The 19,281-nt window shown below is 33.9% G+C and overlaps 1 protein-coding gene across 2 annotated transcripts in view; it reads left to right on the top strand.

Moving 5' to 3' along the window:
• Positions 1-19,281, top strand: part of MED14 (mediator complex subunit 14) — a 58,536-nt gene that overhangs the window by 16,082 nt on the left and 23,173 nt on the right. For both annotated transcript variants that reach the window (XM_039888528.1, XM_039888521.1), the window contains exons 8-15: positions 408-540; positions 1,268-1,418; positions 1,874-1,985; positions 7,720-7,845; positions 9,703-9,781; positions 13,456-13,615; positions 16,898-17,092; positions 17,482-17,616. In XM_039888528.1, coding sequence (XP_039744462.1) covers positions 408-540; positions 1,268-1,418; positions 1,874-1,985; positions 7,720-7,845; positions 9,703-9,781; positions 13,456-13,615; positions 16,898-17,092; positions 17,482-17,616 — 1,091 coding nt within the window. The remainder of the gene's footprint in view (positions 1-407; positions 541-1,267; positions 1,419-1,873; positions 1,986-7,719; positions 7,846-9,702; positions 9,782-13,455; positions 13,616-16,897; positions 17,093-17,481; positions 17,617-19,281) is intronic.

The following is a 19,281-nucleotide window of genomic DNA, read 5'->3' as shown; positions in this document are numbered from 1 at the left end:
TGGGGAAACTGGTCAGTGTGAAGGATAATGATACGTCTATAATAAACCAACTTTTAAATTTTCCTGTTGACTTTGAAGGTAAAAACAAAAAGTGATGATTGGTACTATTTGGAGAAAAAAATAGTAATATTTGGTCTACCCATATTCTCCAAACTATGGTGAATTTAAGGGCAACTTGGACCTTATGGTTTGTTTATATTGGATCAAAATGAAATATGATACCTTTTTCTAAAATTATGCCACAGATTAATAACACTTTTTAGGATAAGTCATTGTAGAAATATAATTCCAGAAATTTCTTCCATAGCCAACTCTTTGGGAATAGAGCTTTTGTTAAATGAAGTTTGTTTGTACATCATTGGCTGTTGTAGTAAAACATATTATATTTGCTTAACAAGATCTATCAGATTCTTTCTGCTTATCACTTCAATTAGAAGTGCTACATTCGCAAACTCTAATGTTAATCCGAGAGCGATGGGGAGACCTTGTGCAGGTGGAGAGGTATCATGCTGGAAAATGCCTCTCCTTGTCAGTTTGGAAGTAAGTAAAGTTGGTTCTGGTAGGTTCATGCTATGACTGTAAATACTATGTTTCTCTTTTTCTCTCATGCTTCTGATTTACTATATACTGATAGCTGTGCACCTCTAACAGCATGATTTTGTATATTAAGGTCTCGTGGTATCATAAACCACATAGGGCATCCAGAATTGAACCCTTTCTTAGAATATGGCATGTTTTAAATATGTAGACATCTATCTGCTTGTACTAAGACTTACTGTTCTTAAAAAGTTAGGTTACTCTGGGCTCATACTGTATTGCTAAAAGACCAGTAATTTAGATCATTGGGTATCATTTAAAAATAATGCTTGCTTATCACAGTTTTACATTTTGATTTGTGCCTTTTAAAATCTTGGGAGGGTTTTGGGAAAAATCAGTATCAGGCTGTTTACAGTCCTCAAACTTTGTAAAGGAATCAGATAAATAGACACCACTTAGAAGACAGGTTGTTTATTAGGGTTGTTTTTATTTGTGTGCATGTTTTATTTTTAAATCTGTGTCTATGTTTTTTTTGATGCAGTAAATCAAATATTGTGTTGGATTACAGAATAGCTGTCTTCCCAATATTAATGTATTCCCTCCACAAACACTGAGGGCCTGCCATATTCTAGGCTCTATCTAAGGTACACAATTAGATTGCCTCTGTTTTATTCCAAAAGTTAACAGGCTTTGTTGAGAAAATTCTTAATATATTTTTTTTTCTCTTTAGTCAACAAGTTCTTGGGAGAAAAACAGGGACGGCATCTGTTCACAAAGTTACAATTAAAATCGATGAGAATGATGTCTCTAAGCCTTTGCAGATATTTCATGATCCTCCTTTGCCAGCTTCTGATTCCAAATTAGTAGAAAGAGCCATGAAGGTAGAAGATCTCAATATTAATATTGGTTTGATTAAATGAACATAATGTAATTACCATTTATACTTAAACTTTTAGCACAAATTCTTTAAAATAATTGTTCCTAAAGCCTTTTATGAAACTTGTTTTAAATGATTGTTTTGCTTCTACATTTGTTGTTTTTTTTTAAATCTGATATAACATAATTATAAAGATGTTCTTTCAAATTTTGTAATTTCGTTCAGATCATTTTATTTTTAAGACCTATCATTTAATCACTGATAACGTATAGTATCTTGTTCTATACTTGCCAAGATGTTAACTATAGTCTTTAAACTACCAATACCATATGTTTATTTTTTTAAATTTATACTTAATCAGTGTGATTCTAAAAGGAAATATGTTGAAGCACAATAATCTACTCTCAGGCTTTTAAATTAGAAATGTTTAAATTGCACATACTGTTTTTGTCTATGCAGATTGATCACCTATCAATAGAAAAACTCCTGATTGACAGCGTTCATGCACGAGCTCATCAGAAGCTCCAGGAACTGAAGACCATTCTTAGAGGCTTCAATGCCAATGAAAACTGTAGGTTCTTTTAATTGACATTTGTCTTTCTTTTAGTTAAATTAATATTCATTTTTATTTTCTTAGGGGTCTTGTCGAATATGACTTCTTTCCTGATATATTGATTTTGTGTGGAGGCTGGACATGTCTGCATTTTAACTTGTGATCTACCAAGTTTTCCTAATTTTCCCCTTTCTTGCTTATTTAGCTTGGCCGTATTTTCGATGTATGGATATTGTTCCTCCTTAAAACATTTTTTTCCTATTGAAATGGAAGCTATTTTAATATGAATCTTTTTTTTTTTTTTTTAGTTTTTTGTCTAAGGTTATGACAGCTTTGCAAATGTTTATAATGTAGTTATAAAATAGTCCTCTTTGAAGCAGAATTTAACCTTTGTCTTTAAATAATTTTTTGAATTATTAATATGTTAACAGGATTCAAAATAAGAAGTACATACACACACACATAGCGAAAAATCTTCTAATTACCTAGTAGATTCAGAGCTTTGAGGGACAGTCATTTAGAAAGTAAGTGCTTTCATTCTAGGAATATAGTTTCACAGTGTCATAATGAGCACATTTACTATCCCTATTCTAGTGGTTTTTAGCTGTGATTACCTCATGCCCACGGTGAACAGCCTTTAATTAAGTGAGATGAGGTAGGTGAAGTACCATATAAATATGAAGTCTCAAGAGCACTAGGAGTTAAGGTACTGCCTTTCATCATCACAGACCCAGCCTCAATCTATTATACTTAATAAAGGAGCTTCTTAGGTATGGAGTAGTCACATTGGATTAAAATTGGTTTGATGAAGTAGATGAAAACACTGCCTGACACAAAGACTAAGTCAGGAAAATAAATTTGTATTTAGAGTACAGTATTCAAGGAAAACGAAGGAATAGAGGTGAAAAAGAGGGTCTAAGAAAAGCTAAAGGCTAAGAGGAAGAGCAGCTTAACTTAAAAATGCAAATATGAGCCTTAAATAAAGGTATGCCAGACATCAGGTGAATGTAGTGGCTCACTCCATTTTGAGAAGGCATGTCCACTAGTCCCATCAAGGTATAACTTAGATCCCCCAGGTCTTAATAATTTTAATTATAAGATGTAGTGGAAGTTGTTATCCCCGCCCCCCATTTTAATTCTTCAAGCAAAGATGTTAAATATAGACCTAAAATTTGTGATTGGAAAGTATAATTAAAATTCTTATTGGAGTTAGCCCACATAAGGCCCCTTTTTGTTTTTTTTTTAATAGCTTTATTGAGGTATAATTCATATACAGTTCCCTCATTCTGTGTTTTTAATATACTCAAAGAGTTGTGCAGCCATTACCACAATCTAATTTTAGAACATTTTAATCATCCAAAAAGAAACCCTGTACCCATTAGTAGTCAATCCCCTATTCACCCCGCCTACCAGCCCCTAGCAACCACTAATCTATTTCTGTCTATAGAATTGCCTGTTCTGGACATTTCAGAAAAATGAAATCATATACAGCAGGTCCTCAAATAATGTCATATTGTTCAATGTCGTTTTGTTATAATGTTGATGAAATGCTGTAAGAACTTAATTCTTGTTTCTATCAATTAGCCTGTGGTAAAATTGGTTTCATTATACGTCATTTTGCTTAAAGTCCCAGAACCTATTGATGGTGTTAAGTGAGGACTTACTGTAATGTGTGGTCTTCTGCATTTTTTGTTGGCAGAATGTTTTTGAGGTTTGTCCATGTTATAGCACATTTCAGTATTTCATTTTTATTGTCAAATAATTTATTGTGTGGCTATACCATACATTTTGTTTATCCATTCATCATTAATGGGGTTGGTTTCCACTTTTTTTTTTTTGGCTGTGATAAATAATACTGCTATGAGCATTTGTCTACAAGATTTTGTGTGAACCTGTTTTCATTTCTCTCGGATATGTATATACCTAGGAGTGGAATGGCTGGGTCATATGGTAACTTGGTGTTTTATTTTTTGATATGTTTAACACCTTTTTTTAATCCCACTAGTAGTGTGCGAGGGTTCCAATCTCTCCAGATCGTCACCAACACTTGTTATTGTCTATCTCTTTATTTCTAGACATCCTGGTTGGCGTGAAGTGGTGTCTTATAGTTTTGATTTGCATTTCTCTAATGATTGTCGAGCATCTTTTCATGTATCTTTTTTAGAGAAACATCTATCCAGATCCTTTGCCCATATTATTATTAGATTATTTATCTTTTTATTAAGATATAACAGTTCTTTATGTAAGTCCCTTTTCACGTATTATGAGTTGCAAGAATTTCCTCTCATTCTGTTGGGTTGTCTTTTCACTTTATAGTATTTTTTGTAACAAAAGTTTTTAATTTTGATGATGTCCAATTTGTCTATTTTTTCTTCTGTTGCTTGTGCTTTTGGTGTCATACCTAAAGAATCCATTACTTAATCCAAGGTCATGAAGGTGTACTCCTGTCTTTTCTTCTAAGAGTTTTATATTTAGATTGCCTTTAGTTAATGTTTGTGTATGATGTGAGGGGTCCAGCTGCTTTTTTTGTGTGTGTGTGTGTGGGGATATGTAGTTGTTCCAGTAACATTGGTTGAAAAGAATTTTCCCCGTATTTAATTGTCTTGGCACCCTGTTGAAATTCCCCATTTGTTCTTAAAGAAAATTTTAAAGTATTTTTGCAATCTTAATTTTTCTTATTTCTGACTTTTCAAAATAGTGAAATCCTAAAATCTTATTTGTTGGGATTGCAGAAAACCGGGGTCTGTGATCTTTTGATAGGCTTGAAACAGACTCTAAGCATGTGTTTTTTTCCCCAATTAGAATTGACATTCAGTATTTTATGTTAGTCTCTGGTATACAGCATAGTGGTTATACATTTACATAATTTATGAAGTGATCCCCCCTATTAGTCTAGCACTCACCTGGCAATATACATAGTTACTACAATATTATCTACGTAGGAACTTTTATGTGCTGTTCGTGTAAGTTGCAAAGATTTTTCTTTAGCAGCATTTTGTGGAGATGACTGTTTAAATAGCCAGATGATCTCAGTTCAGCTCTGTGCCCTTAAACAAGTCCTACTCTTTAGGCCCCATTCTTCTCATCTGTAGTTAGAGGATGTTAGTTCAGGCTCTTCCTAGATCTCTAATTCTAGTGGGAATGTGCTACGGCAGTGGTTTTCAAGCATTGGGTGTCTGTAGAGTCCTCAGTGTTGGAGAAAAGTGCTTGGGAAACTGTGGTTTTGGAGGGGAGGGAGGTGCTGACATGTGCACTTGGCCCTCTCATTCCTGCTTTAATCAGAGCAGTTCTGGAAACGAGGACTGCTATAGGAAAATGTCTGCTGACCCACCATTTTAGGACATATGCTTTAACTTGTTTTTTAAATTCATGTTTATGCATTTATACTCTTCATGTAGTCTTATTGATCCTTTTTGTGATGGGAAAGCATGCTTTAGTTGGATCCTTTGCCTGGGCCAGGGGCTGTTCTTGGAATCTTTCAGTGCAGTCAGTCTTAATCACCTGGCTTTTCTTCTAGCTTCTTACTGGAATCAGCCAAATTGAGTGGCCTGGAAATAGAGCATTTCAAGGGAGGGCTAGGGGAATGCATGGACAGCAGGTTTTGTATAGCCCAGATGGCAATGTGTGGTTTCTTGAGGGTGGGAATGTTTTGGAAGAGAGTGGAGAGTAGGCAGGACTTTGGAGGGGAGGTCAAATAAAAAGGCGTGCAAGGAACTAAAAGTGACTTGCCATGTGACCCCATTCGTAGCATTGCCTGACTCTTGAAAGCTGGATGCTCTCTCCTGGGGTATGATCTGTCAGCACAGGAATTGGGGTATCAGGGTCAGTTCAGAAGCTGTGAAGCACACAGAACCATTCCTAATTGTGCCTAGTTGTTTCTCTTCAGTCTTCACACTTTATATTACTATTGGTCCATTCCTCCTGTTGTCCTCAGTAAACAGAGAGAAATAAAAGAGGAGCTATGTATATATTCTGCTGCAAGAAAAAGTAGTGTACAGTCCTGTCATCTTGCACAGCCTTAAATTCTCCTTTTTATATTTTTTTCACAATTTCTCCGATTTTGGATACCTAACTCCTCTTGCCTTTAAGTGCTTTTAGGGCCTTATGTATTTTATTTTTCATAAAGGAAAATAGCCATAAAATAAGTTCAGAGATCTATACCAAAGTATTTTCTGTCTTTTGGATTGTGTAGTATATTCTACTTTGATGCCCTATCTTTTTGAAAATACTCAAGTTTTATAATTAGATTGAAATTATAATTGTTATCCCAATTTTCAGAACTAGTTTTGCTCCATTGTTACACTTTAAAAAGTTTTGCTTTAAAGAATACCTTTCTACCCTGTTAGTAATTATAACAGTACAGATATGTTTTAAAAATCAGCAACTCCGCTTCTAATCTGTAAGCACTTTTTATTATATTAACATAGTTCAGCAGAACATTTGAAGTAATTTGTCACACTGGTTGGAATTATAAGATATTATAAAAGAAATTTCTATTCGCCTTTTCTGTTTTTTTTTGTTGTTCTATTTTTTTTTTAGGTGAGAGTTCTACTGGACCTATATGTTAAAGATTTGTTTACAATATGTGTCAGATATACTTGAAAACAGTTTGTTTTCATCTGATTGAATGTCTCCTGCAATCTTTTTGCTTTATTAATTTGTTTGATGATTTGTATAGATAGTACCAATGGTAATTTTACTCATTTTAATTATTGCAAATTCATAATAAGAAGTTGGTTTGTGTGGTTTTTTTTTAATTCATAAAGGAGTACAGGTAATTAAATATGTTGAGCCCTTTGCTTTTTAAAGCACCTTTACAAACTTGTCATTTCTTCCTCCTATGGACCCATGGCATAGACAGCAGGATGTTATTGTCTTTATTTAACAAAGTAGAACAGACAAATCATACCTGGTGAAGGCTGGGCCTACATTAACACTCTCCTCACTGCCTACCTTTCTTCTGTACTGTGGCTTTAGAGGAATGTGGTAACCAAAAGAGCATATTCCTTTTACAGCTCCTCTATCTGGTCAGCAAATGATGTGCTTTCAGTGCTTTGCTCCTTTACTGGAATTTGTCATTTCAACTTGTGGGATTAAGAGAAAAGTTAATTGGGCCTGGTGAAAATACTGTGAAACTCTAGAACAAATATATTGGCAGCTTTGGGAATTTGTTTAGAGCAGTTGCCCATGTTCTTATTTTATCTGTGACTTGATAATGAGCTACATAAATAACTTGAAAAAAATTTTCCTACATGATCAATAATATTTAATAGTTCTCAAGTGTTTTTTTTTTTTTAAAACACATGGGCCCTAGTTGCCAGAAAACCTCTTTATGAAGAATGGCATTGAAAATGTTTAAGCCATAGATGAATTTTATTCTATTTACCAAACAAATAATTTTCTTCCCACTACTTCAAAAAGAAAATCCTTAAAAACTAACTTAATAGTAATTACTGATTGAAAGTAAAATTAGAACTCAGCTCACTGTTGAAGTTAAATTTTCACTAGCTATTTTAACCTATTAAAGGAATCTTGGAATTTTTTCGCTATAGTATTTGAGACGGGTATGTTTGTTTCAAGTCACCTTGAAGATTACGTTCTTCCTTTTGAGCTACTAATTGACTTAATAATATTCCAATTTTGCAAAAATTATGTTTTTCCTCTGATGTTCAGGATTGTTTCTACTCACTGAGATACTTTTTAAAAGAAAGTACTCAGATAGAAATATAATTTTTAATTCTTAACTGTTCAGCTTCCATAGAGACTGCACTTCCAGCTCTTGTTGTTCCCATCTTGGAGCCCTGTGGTAATTCGGAGTGTCTACACATTTTTGTAGATTTGCATTCTGGAATGTTCCAGTTGATGCTTTATGGACTTGGTAAGTTACTCAATGATATAGTCATTCAATGTAAGGAAAAATATTTTTAGCAAAAGCAAAATTATAATTTTCTGCCATTATATAGTGGGAGAGGTGTCATAAGCAGTGTCTAGAATAGATATGGAAGGAATAACTTACTGATGTCTGTTTCTTGGGGTCCATTTTTACTCTGCTTTGGATTTTTTTTAACCAGAAGTTAAACTTCCCAATATGAACTGCATTTATATTGTTTTACTTATATAAATGTAATAATATTGATGGCTGATTTTTTTTTAGATTAACTCTTTTACCTCTAATAGTTGGGTGACATGGAGATGGCCATGAGGGATTCTCATGTCATTCATGGCTAAAGAACATATATATGACCATACAAACATCTAAGATGACTTGTAGTACAGAATCTTCGAGGAAAGGATTTTTTTCTGACTTAAACACAGTAGAAATTAAAGTTTGATTTCTAACATGTTATATTACTGAGTTGGTGTTCTGAAACGATGAAATACTTACTAGGAACTTAGTGTTATTTTTATTGCTAAAAGAACATTGTCCTTGAATATATTAGCACATTTGCAATTTGAACTTAATATCAACCTAGATAGATTGATGAAAATAAAAGGTTTTCCGGTTGTATTGTATGGCTGTAAAGATAGAATTTTCTATGGCCTGCTCATGGAAAACTGGCCTCATTACTTTGAATCACATCATAAGGTAGCTAAATGATAAGTGACACATTTATGAATTACCTTTTAATTCTGATTTGAAAGCAACTAGGCAGTTATTTGTTCTTCAAAACTTATCTGCTTTTTTTTTTTGATTATTAACACAGTACATACTCATAAATGAAAAACCTAAATATATTAAAAAAAAAAAAAAAGTTGCCTCTTGGCAATCGTTATTTTACAGGATGTGTGTTTGTCAGAACCAGAGTGGGTGGCTTAAACAACAGAAATTTATTTTCTCACAGTTCTGGAGGTTGGAAGTCTGAGAGCAGGTTGCCAGCATGGTCAGGTTATGGTGAGAGCTCCCTTCCTGGCTTATAGATGTCGGCCTTCTCACTGTGTCCACACATGGCAGGAAGAGACAGAGAGCAAACTCATTAGTGTCTCTTCGATATGGGTACTAATCCCATCGTGAGGGCCCCCATGTCATGATCTCATATAAACCTAATTACCTCCCAAAGGCCCTACCTCTAAATACTATCACATTAGGGGTTAGAGCCTCAACATATGACTTGTGTGTGGGAGGGGGTGGGGAGAGTATACATTTCAATCCATAACAATGCTTTTCTAGTTCTTTCTATATTTTTTCTTTGGTTGAAATTGTTTTATATTTTGCTTTTTGCTCAACATTCTAGTGTTGACACTAGCATTTTCTAGTGTCATTAAAAATTCTAAATGACATTTAGCATGCTAATCTTCAGCCAACAGCTCTTGCTCATGCCAGAGACCATTTGTGTTTAATAAATAAACATTTTAATGGAGTTTTATAGTTTTTATAATTTTAAAGGTTCTAAGTCTAGTAATAATACGAGTTTTAAATACATATAAGTTAAAAATATTAGTTAACTAGACTAAGAGTTTTGATGATTAAAATATAGGCAAAGAACTAATTCGTGTAGTTCTTATTCTTCCTGCTAGTGTACATTTGCTATTAATTAGTTATCTTAACTATAACTCTCCCAAATGTTAAACAAAGTTAACAAATTAGGTTAATTTATGCCTAATGATGCATTTAGTTTAGTTTTCTCTGACTCAAAAATAACATTCCTTTCTGCCTAAAATAATAATTTTATTTACATATTGGGCTACCTAGGTATTTTGTGTCTTGTATAAGGAATTAATGTGCTTTATTCTATAGACCAGGCCACTTTAGATGACATGGAGAAGTCTGTGAATGATGATATGAAACGGATCATTCCTTGGATTCAACAACTTAAGTAAGCTTATTTATTTAGTTCAAGAGTAAAAATGGGAACTTATTTTGACAAGATATATTTTCTCCATCATTACTCTTGATGAGTCACTGACCTTAATGTTTATGACATGAAACTTGAGCACCTTTTGATACTTAGAATATGAATTCTCTTGGAACAGGTCCAAGATGGCAGTGCTTTGTATCAAATTCCCCTCTAGAGCAAATACAGGTATGAAGAGCATGACACTCACCTTTCCTTCCTTGCAGCATTTTCTCTACAAATCACTTACATAATGAATCTTATTGTATCCAGTGTTCTCTGAAATAGAGTCTTATTTGTTCTTATCCAGGATAATCTTCATGGTATGAATCTACCAGCTGACGCTTCTAGAATAATTATTTCTGCTTCTCTAATACTGTCATTCAATTTGTCTCAAAGTTTTTTGACTACTTGATACTGTTAAACTAAATTAAATTGAAAATGGAGCTAGAGATACTTCTATGAGGTGTCATTACCACCCTGGTATACAAAGGTACCATTATGGCAGTGCTAACAAACTCTCTTTTAAAATTAATAAAACAAAATTCCAAGGGATAAAAATATACTTCAGAGATCAAAACTAAAGCTGGCAAATGGAGAAGGCTGGACAGTTCAGTGGGATCTATTTTGTGATCTTCTAAGCCTGTAGTCTTCTCCTTTTGCAAGTTTTGGTTTTATAAATATTTTAAGAATTTGATATCAAGTCATTTTTTTCATTAACAGGACATGATTTTTAATGCCAATAGATAAATAATTTTACATAAGCCTTCTTTTGAACAGCTGTTTAGTTTATCTGTATGAAAAATGATAGTCGTTATTCAGGGTTACAATTCCTAAAATTTTTGTGGTTAGTGTCATTTTTATTCATTTTTGTGAATTTCGGCTAAACAAGCAATGTTTAAATACTTAAATGTTTAATAATTCACATCTTGCATAACTTTGGGTTATTTATCTGGCCATTCCATTCCAGCTAGCAGAATTATAACCTAAACCAGAAAACTAAGTCCCAAAAGCCTTAAACTTATCAAATGTGTGTCTGTACTAAAACTCACATAATTTATTTGTAAGAAGTTGTCACTTACAATGGTGCTTCTCAAATGATCTTTGGTGAATAACCAGTTTATCACTAATCTATCATGGGACATTAATTTTTCAAGATAAATTTATCAAAGTACAATTTACCTAGCATAAAATCCATTCATGGGGTGGCTCCATAGTGTAGTGGTCTGCTTTACACGCAGAAGGTCCTGGGTTCGTGTCCCAGGTGGAACCATGGACCATACCTCAGGTGCGCCAGGCCCCCCTGGGTGCACGCCACGAGCATGTGGGAGGAGACGTGTGGGGAAAATAAAAATAAAATCCACTCATTTTAAGTGTACAGTTCAATGACATATAATAAATTGACTGAGTTTTCCAACCATAACCACAATTCAGTTTTAGAACATTTGGAACATTTCCATTACCCCCAAAAGATGCTCATTTACAGTTAATTCCCATTCCCAACCTCAGTTCCAGGCAACTATGAATCTACTTTACATTTTTGTAAATTTTTCTTTTCTGGACATTTTATATAAATGGAATCAAGATATGTAGTCTTTTGTGACTGGCTTCTTTCACTTAGCATAATGTTTCAGAGTTCGTGTTGTAACATCAGTACTTCATTCCTTTTTCCTTTTTATGACTGAATAATATTCTACTGTGAATATATCACATTTTGTTTATCCATTTATCAATTGATTGACATTTGGGTTTGTTTCCATTTTTGGGCTATTATGAATAATGCTGCTGTGAATATTTATGTGCAAGTCTATGTATAGATTTACATTTTCATTCCACTAGGTATGGAATTGCTGGGTCATAGGTAAATTTCTGTTTAACTTTTTAAAGAAACTGCCAAACTAGTTTCCAGAGTAGCTGTGTGCCACTTTATAGTTGTATCAGCAATGTCTGAGGGTTTCTATTTCTCTACATCCATGCCAGCTTTTGTTATTGTCTTTGACTATAGCCATCCTAGTGAGTATGATGAAGTATCTCACTGTGGTTTTAATTTATATTTTCCTAACGACTAGTGATGTTGAGCATCCATTCCTGTGATTACTTTTTTTAATAATATGCAATGAAAACATTCTAGAAAAAAGAAATGAAAAAGCATGTACACAATATAAGCCTCAATTTTTTTATTATTAGAGTCCAGACATAAAATTACATTTCAGTAAATATAATCAGAACAAACATAAGAAAAAAAATTCAAAATATACATACATTTTTCATTGAAACTGTATATAACAGACAATATAGAAAATTTACTCTTATGCTTAAATTTTTTATTACACAAAGTTATAACAAAACAAAGTCAAGAGTAAAATATCAATTTCATATATGCTTTGAAGAGACTGTCTTTTGTTTATATTGTATTTGTAATATCTTGTATTTAGAATTTTAAATGTGACAGATGAGTTTGTTTCTTGTCCATAACTTAACCGATCTAGGTTGGATTGATGATAATGCTAATTATAGGAGATAATGTATATCTTAATGGTTTTTATGTTTTTCTTTTAATAACATACATAGTAGAGATACTAGTCTCACAAAGGTATGTTGATGAGACTGGAAGTAGACTTGAAAGCAGTTTTGACAAGTTCAGGATATTAATTTTTAACTTTTATCTAAAATGAAGCAATTATTAGTATATTTTCAGAATTTATCTTCATTCCCTTCATTAGTAGCCAGTTCTATCTAGCAAATGGTCCTGTGAAGTTACAGTTAAATTTGTTTTCCAGATTTTATACATTTTTGGGTAGTAGTTGACAAACTACTCTTAAAATGTCATATATTATAGCATGGTTTTACTGTACAACTAGTAGAGTTTGTACCACGTTCAGCTCACCAAAGAGATCCAATAGTAACGGAACTGGTCTGTACCCTGTTCAGCAAAGCAACCCTAGTGATCATGAACTTTGATATTGTGGCATTATCATGTTGCTGTGAAGTTTCTAAGTTCCTATTCTTAATTTCAGTAGTTATGTCATTGTGAATCAGTGAGAGTTTGTGAAATCTCTTTTTCACATACCCTCTTTTCACCTATTATATGATGTCCTAGCCTCAAGGATAGATAATCAAATAAAAGGAGTACTATGAAAAGCATTACAGTGAAATCTGGTGACTTAACAGACAGGAGAGAAAGAAGGTTATTGATACTTACAGTACAAAAACTGGGACTATATATCTCCAGTGATACCAGAAAAAAATGAGGTTCTTTTATACTTATTTTCTGTTGTTCTATTTGTTTCATAAACACTTCAGACATTTTATAAAGGATGTTGAGATTAGTTTGTGTTGTTTTATAAACCATAGGAAATCTGTCATTCCTTATAATAAATTGATATAGTATCTCAGCCTTAATACTAATTAATTTTACCTTATAACTAATCAAAATCATTCACATTGCAGTTTAAACTCCGTAAACTAGAACTAAAACTAACAGTTCAATATAAAACTGGGTAAATGATTCATTATTATGGTCTTGTATCCTTTTACTAGTTCTGCGAAATTACAAATTAATTAGTTTTTTAGTGGTCTTTAATAATTACTTATAAATTAATAGGACACAATCAGAAAAATATGATTTTATTATGCGGATTTTTTTTTTAATTAAGGTTTTGGCTTGGACAACAGCGTTGCAAACAATCTATAAAACATCTGCCTACAATAAGCACAGACACTTTGCAGCTGTCCAATTACTCAACCCATCCTATTGGAAAACTTTCTAAGAATAAGCTGTTCATTAAACTTACCCGTCTGCCACAATACTACATTGTAAGTATGCAAAAGGATGATTTGGGCAATCGGGTTCAGTAATTCTGTTAGTATCTTGAATGATTTATTGTTTGCAAATATATTTTATTGAATCGTTGACTTTCATATACTGATTCTCAACCTCGGGGGTAGGGATAGAGGAGAGAGGAAAATCATGTTTCTAAGAAATTATAAAATGATAGGCAGGGTTGGGGAATATAAGATATGTCCCCATTCCTCACCCTGGGCTTTTTCTTATTGTGAAGGTTTGGAGATGTTTTAGTGTCAGATAAATTTGTTTGTTTTTAATCAAATGTTAACTTGCATAATGCAGCGTTTTAAATAAGGGGTGTCTGAGAGAGCTTATTTCCTCATCCTTTAGTGATTAAAGGCATGTATATCTACTTTATTGATTGCATGTACCTTTCAGTGCATAGTAAAATCCTTTCTTATTCCTTTTTCACTCTTTCTAGGTGCTTTCCACTTAGTTTTTTTGAGATCTTTGAATTGGTTGAAATTTGCAAAAATTGAAATATGAACTCACCCTAATACATTTCCCTGCTTGTAGGAATTTTCATGTACCTACATTTCCCTTCTTGTAAAAATTTTGGTGTACACCAAGTAGATGCTTCTGGCAAAGAATCTAAGGTATTCGAGAAACTTAATTCAGGATTGTTGATTGAAGGTAGTGGGAGAGAATTTTTTTTTAAGGTTTTGAGCTCTGCTTTTAAAAGATATCTTCAAAAAGTGCCCTATGTAGTCTGACATATCTTAAGTTAGAGTTAACTTTTGTAAACTAATAAATCTCATTGATGTGAATTTCACTTTTTTCCTGAAATTTAAAGACCAGCTGTGGAACTAGATTTGGAATGTGACAAATGGTTGTTGTTTCATTTCTTGGTGAGCTGCCTGGTCAACATTTGAAATGATATGCAGAATATACACACAATAATCAAACCTATGAACACAAAGATCTTATGCTCATCCACACACAAAATAAAATGGTTGTAATTTATTATTTTTTGACCTTATTCAGTAGCAACAAAAAGCCAGTCTTTAGTTTTAATGACTAGCGATTTGTTATAAAACAATAGTTTGTATCACATGATTTAGACTAAAACTGAATATATGTTACTCTTTATTCTCCATATTTCACTTAGGAATGATACATTTACAGAAGTGGAAAAACTACTACCATGGACATTAAGAACAGGAAAATCTTGCTGTCTTTAAATGTCTTTCTGCCATTTTACTTTTCTCAGATTTATTAAGATATAATTTACATGTAGTAGAAATTCACTTTTTTGTATCTTGGTTTTTAATAAATGTTTTTGTATCTTGGTTTTTAATAGAACAGTTTTATAACCTCCATCTTAACAGGACACAGAACAGAGCCGTCACCTTCCGCCCAGATTCCTTCATGCTGTCCCTCTGTAATCCAACCCTTCCCCACTCTCAATTAGTGACCACTGGCCTGTTTTCTGTCTCTAGTTTTGCCTTTCAGTTCAGTTTCTTTCAGCATAACGCCTTTGACTTTTCATCCATATCGTATATATAATACCAGTTCACCTTTTTTATTGCCGAATAGTATTCCATGGTATAAATGTGCCACGGTTTGTTTAACCAGTCCAGTTGAAAGACATCTGGGTTGTTTCTAATTTGGGGCAGTTATGAATAAGAATGCTATAAGCATTTGCTTATAGGTTTTTTGTGAATTTGTTTTCATTTCTTTTGGATAAATAGGAGTGGGATTATTGGGTCATATGGTAAGTATATGTTTAGCTTTATAAAAAACTGCTAAACTGTTTTCCAATGTGGCTGGACCATATTGCATTCCTGCCAGCAATATGTAAGAGTTCCAGTTATTCTGCATTATTGCCAGGACTTGGTATTATAAACTTTTTTTCTTAATTAGCCATTCTGATAGGTATGTGGTGGTATCTTATTGTAGTCATAATTTTCACTGCCCTCATGACTGATGATGAATATCTTTTTATGTGCTTATTTGCCATTCATATATTTTATTCGATGAAGTGTCCCTTTTACTTTTAATTCTGTCATTTCCTCAGGTGTATCAGTGTGATGCCTAGATGTTGGCCAAACAATTTCCTGAAAAGAATGTGTGGGGAGGGGCGTCAGAAGGGAGAAGTAGGAAGACAGACAGGAAAGTGTATTGGTCAGGAGCCTTGCCTAATGGCATTTATTTCTCTCACTAATGTATTTAGAGGACTTTTCTTAAATTTCAGGTAGACCTTGAAAATAGTAAGCTGGTATAGTGGGTAACAACAGCAAGGTCTCTGGAGCCAAACTTTTGGGATCAAAGCGTGAATCCACCACTTCTTGGCTCTTACTGAGTAACCTGACTTTTTTGTGTCTCAGTTTCCTCGTCAGAAAAATGAAGATGAGAATCCCTACTTCACGGAATCATTAGGAGTAGTACATGTATTACTATTTGTCAAGTAGTTAGAACAGTACTTGGCACCTTTTTTAGTAACCTTTTTTTCAGTGTTGAATCTTCTTGAGATTATTGTTATTCTCACAGTGACTACCTTTTTCAGTTGAAAAGTCAGGGTTTATTTTTACAGGCTTCCAAGTATGAGAGATAATTGTCACTTTTCTCTACCATAATAGTGGAATTCTTAGGATGTTTTAATGATTAATAGAGACAGCAGAGCAATTTAAAATAGATACCATTTTAGAAAATCTAGCAGACCCTCTGCACTTAAGCATAACATTTTTTAAATTTATAAGCTAAGGTATAAACATCAAGAACACCTAATGTGAATAACCTAAATCAGGCGTCCCCAGCCTCCCCTGCCCCCCACCCCTCTCTCCTGGCTGGTGAGGACCGCACCGTCCAGGGCCTGTTAGAAACCTGGCTGCACAGCAGGAGGTGAGCTGCAAGCAGGCTAGCGAAGCTTTATCTGTATTTGCAGCCGCTCTTCAGTGCTGACATCACTGCCTCAGCTCCATCTCAGATTATCGGGAATTAGATTCTCAGAGGAGTACTGGTCCCTGGTGCCAAAAAGGCTGGGGACTGCTGGTCTAAATGTCCCATTTGCTATAGTCTGTGGTTGCTTTTACTGTTATTGATCTTCTTTAGTGTGATCTGTTTTTTAGAAAACAAATTATATATTTACTAGGAATGCTTTTTTTGATATCATGATTGATTTGTCTTTGTTTAAAGAAAAAAGACATGAATATTAGATTTATAATTCTGAGCCCTACTTGCTATAAGGAGGAAAACATCCAACACCTAATAATTATTTTTCTGAGTCTCATTTCCGATTTGGGCCATTTTAGGTTGTAGAGATGTTGGAGGTTCCCAATAAACCCACACAGCTGTCATACAAGTACTACTTCATGTCTGTGAGTGCTGCAGATCGTGAAGACAGCCCTGTCATGGCACTCCTGCTGCAGCAGTTCAAGGAAAACATCCAGGAATTGATTTTTCGTACAAAAACCGGAAAACATCCTAGAACCAGTACTAAGCGCAAGGTATGATCACATATGGAAAGGAGCACAAAATTGGCGTGTGTTAACTTCATTGTGTTCTTTCATTGTTTTTAACATGGGAAAGAATTAGATATGGGTTTTAAGAGACTGGGCAGCAATAAAGTTGAAGTAACAATTGTCTGTATTTTCTTGAAAATGCTTCCCTTTTAATTAATAATTAATTGTACACCATTTTCCACAAGAGAGCTTGTTAAATATACAATATTTACTACTAAATTTTCCCGATTTAGGCCAGTGTTTGCTTAATAAATATTTGTTGAGTGAATAAGATTTTTGGTTAACCTTGAGCTTTGTCATAATAGTTTAACTGCTTTAACTAATTACATCACATGTACTTTTTTACCCACTTGTGTTCTTTATTTAAATTCTAGTTGTCTGATGATTCATGTCCAGTAGAACCCAAGAAAACTAAACGATCAGAAGAAATGTGTGCCTTCAATAAAATTCTAGCTCACTTTGTTGCTATGTGTGATACAAATATGCCATTCGTAGGACTTCGGTTGGAGGTAATTATTTGGAACGATTTTGGATACTCTAAATGAAAGAGCGATTTTTAAGATGCTTTGCTAAACCTACGTGGATTCCATTAGGAGAATCAGAATAGTTGTAATCTTGTTCATTTTGGGTGGGACGGGGTTAAAATGGTATCTCATGATACACATGTAAAACAGGACTTAAATTATTTCATCTCTCTGATTCCAAATTGTGGGTCTTCTGTTCTTTATGGAAATGGAAAGTAAATTCTTCTCAGTTTTAAAAAAAAGTACAACTTTTGCAAATTAACATTTTGTATACCTGTTAGTAGGAGCATTATTTAACTGTGTTAGAGATGGTTAGTTGATTAAGGGGCGGTTTATTTTTGAATTGGTGAAGACATACATATTGCTTACACACTAATAAAATTGGGTTCCTTTCTGGGAAATAGGTCAGAAAGAATATTAAACTAAATTTACTTTTGTCACATGGAAGAAGCAGTAGACTTATACAGAATTGGTGTTTTTCAAGAATACACAGTTGTGATACCTAGCATGATCTCCAAACATGGAAGTAAAGGGAAGTAGCAGAACCTGTACTTTTGTATTTCCAAAAAGGGCTTTAAAAGTGATACACTAAAACCTTATTTCTAGTTTAAAGTTTTACTTTTTCTAAGACTTTTCCCTTCTGTAAATTATTATGAATCAAGAGACCTGGAAATGTGGAATTGGATTATTTCAGTTGAGCTGATAATGATAGTCTTGGAAAAACTTCTTGGAAACACTTTCATGCTTTAGAGCAGGGATCAGTAAACTTTTTCTGTAAAGGACCAGATAGTAAATATTTTAGGCGTATGGGTCATATGGTCTCATACCACAACTACTCAGATCTTGTGTAGTGTAAACTGGCCATAGTTAATATTTAAATAAATGAGCATGGCCATGTTCCAGTAACACAAAAACAGATAGTGGCCTTCATTTGGCCCATGAGCTGTTGTACGTTGACCCCTGCTTTATAGGGTTTTGGGATCTGAAGGCAGGACATAAGGTATGACATTGTGAAGAGCACTCGTAGCCCAGAGAAATCCAAGCCCAGAAACAGGCACCTAAAATAGATATTCCTGTCCTCAGTGTCCTAGGTCTTAGAGCTACGAGCTTGATGAATGTCCTCTTGTTGGGGTACTGGCCATATATCCTAAACTGTACAGACAGTGTTCATGCTTCCTATCTGCTTGACTGTGTTCTTGGGCTTTTTCTTTGTGCCATGTGGATTGATTTTATGAATGTCATTCAGTTACTACCTTTGCAATGGGAAGGGAGGCTACATGGTACCTAGGGGTGATGTAATATAATTCTTTCCTCTCCTCCGCCTGCAGAAACTTGTGTTTTTGTAGTTCTCACATAGATTAACACCTACAGACAGTCATCTCTGTCCTCCTCTGTGTTCCTATATCTGTTGCACTTATGAGACATGTAAGAACATTCTGTAGTACTCTTGAACTCAGTCAAGCACTTAAATCTTACCTACTTTTTCTTCTCTCATTGAAAAAGACATGTTAAAGACAAAAGCAAGCACATTTTGTGCATAAAGCAATTTATACTGAGATGCGATTAACTAAATCTAATCTTGCCTAGCATGTTCATATCTCAGAAGATACATAGTATAAAGGCAACATTTTTGAGCCCTCCCACACTTTG

This window comes from Pteropus medius, unplaced genomic scaffold (genome assembly GCF_902729225.1).
Source record: "Pteropus medius unplaced genomic scaffold, Ma_sr-lr_union100, whole genome shotgun sequence".
Taxonomy (NCBI): Eukaryota; Metazoa; Chordata; class Mammalia; order Chiroptera; family Pteropodidae; genus Pteropus; species Pteropus medius.
This window is presented reverse-complemented; position numbering and strand designations above follow the sequence as displayed.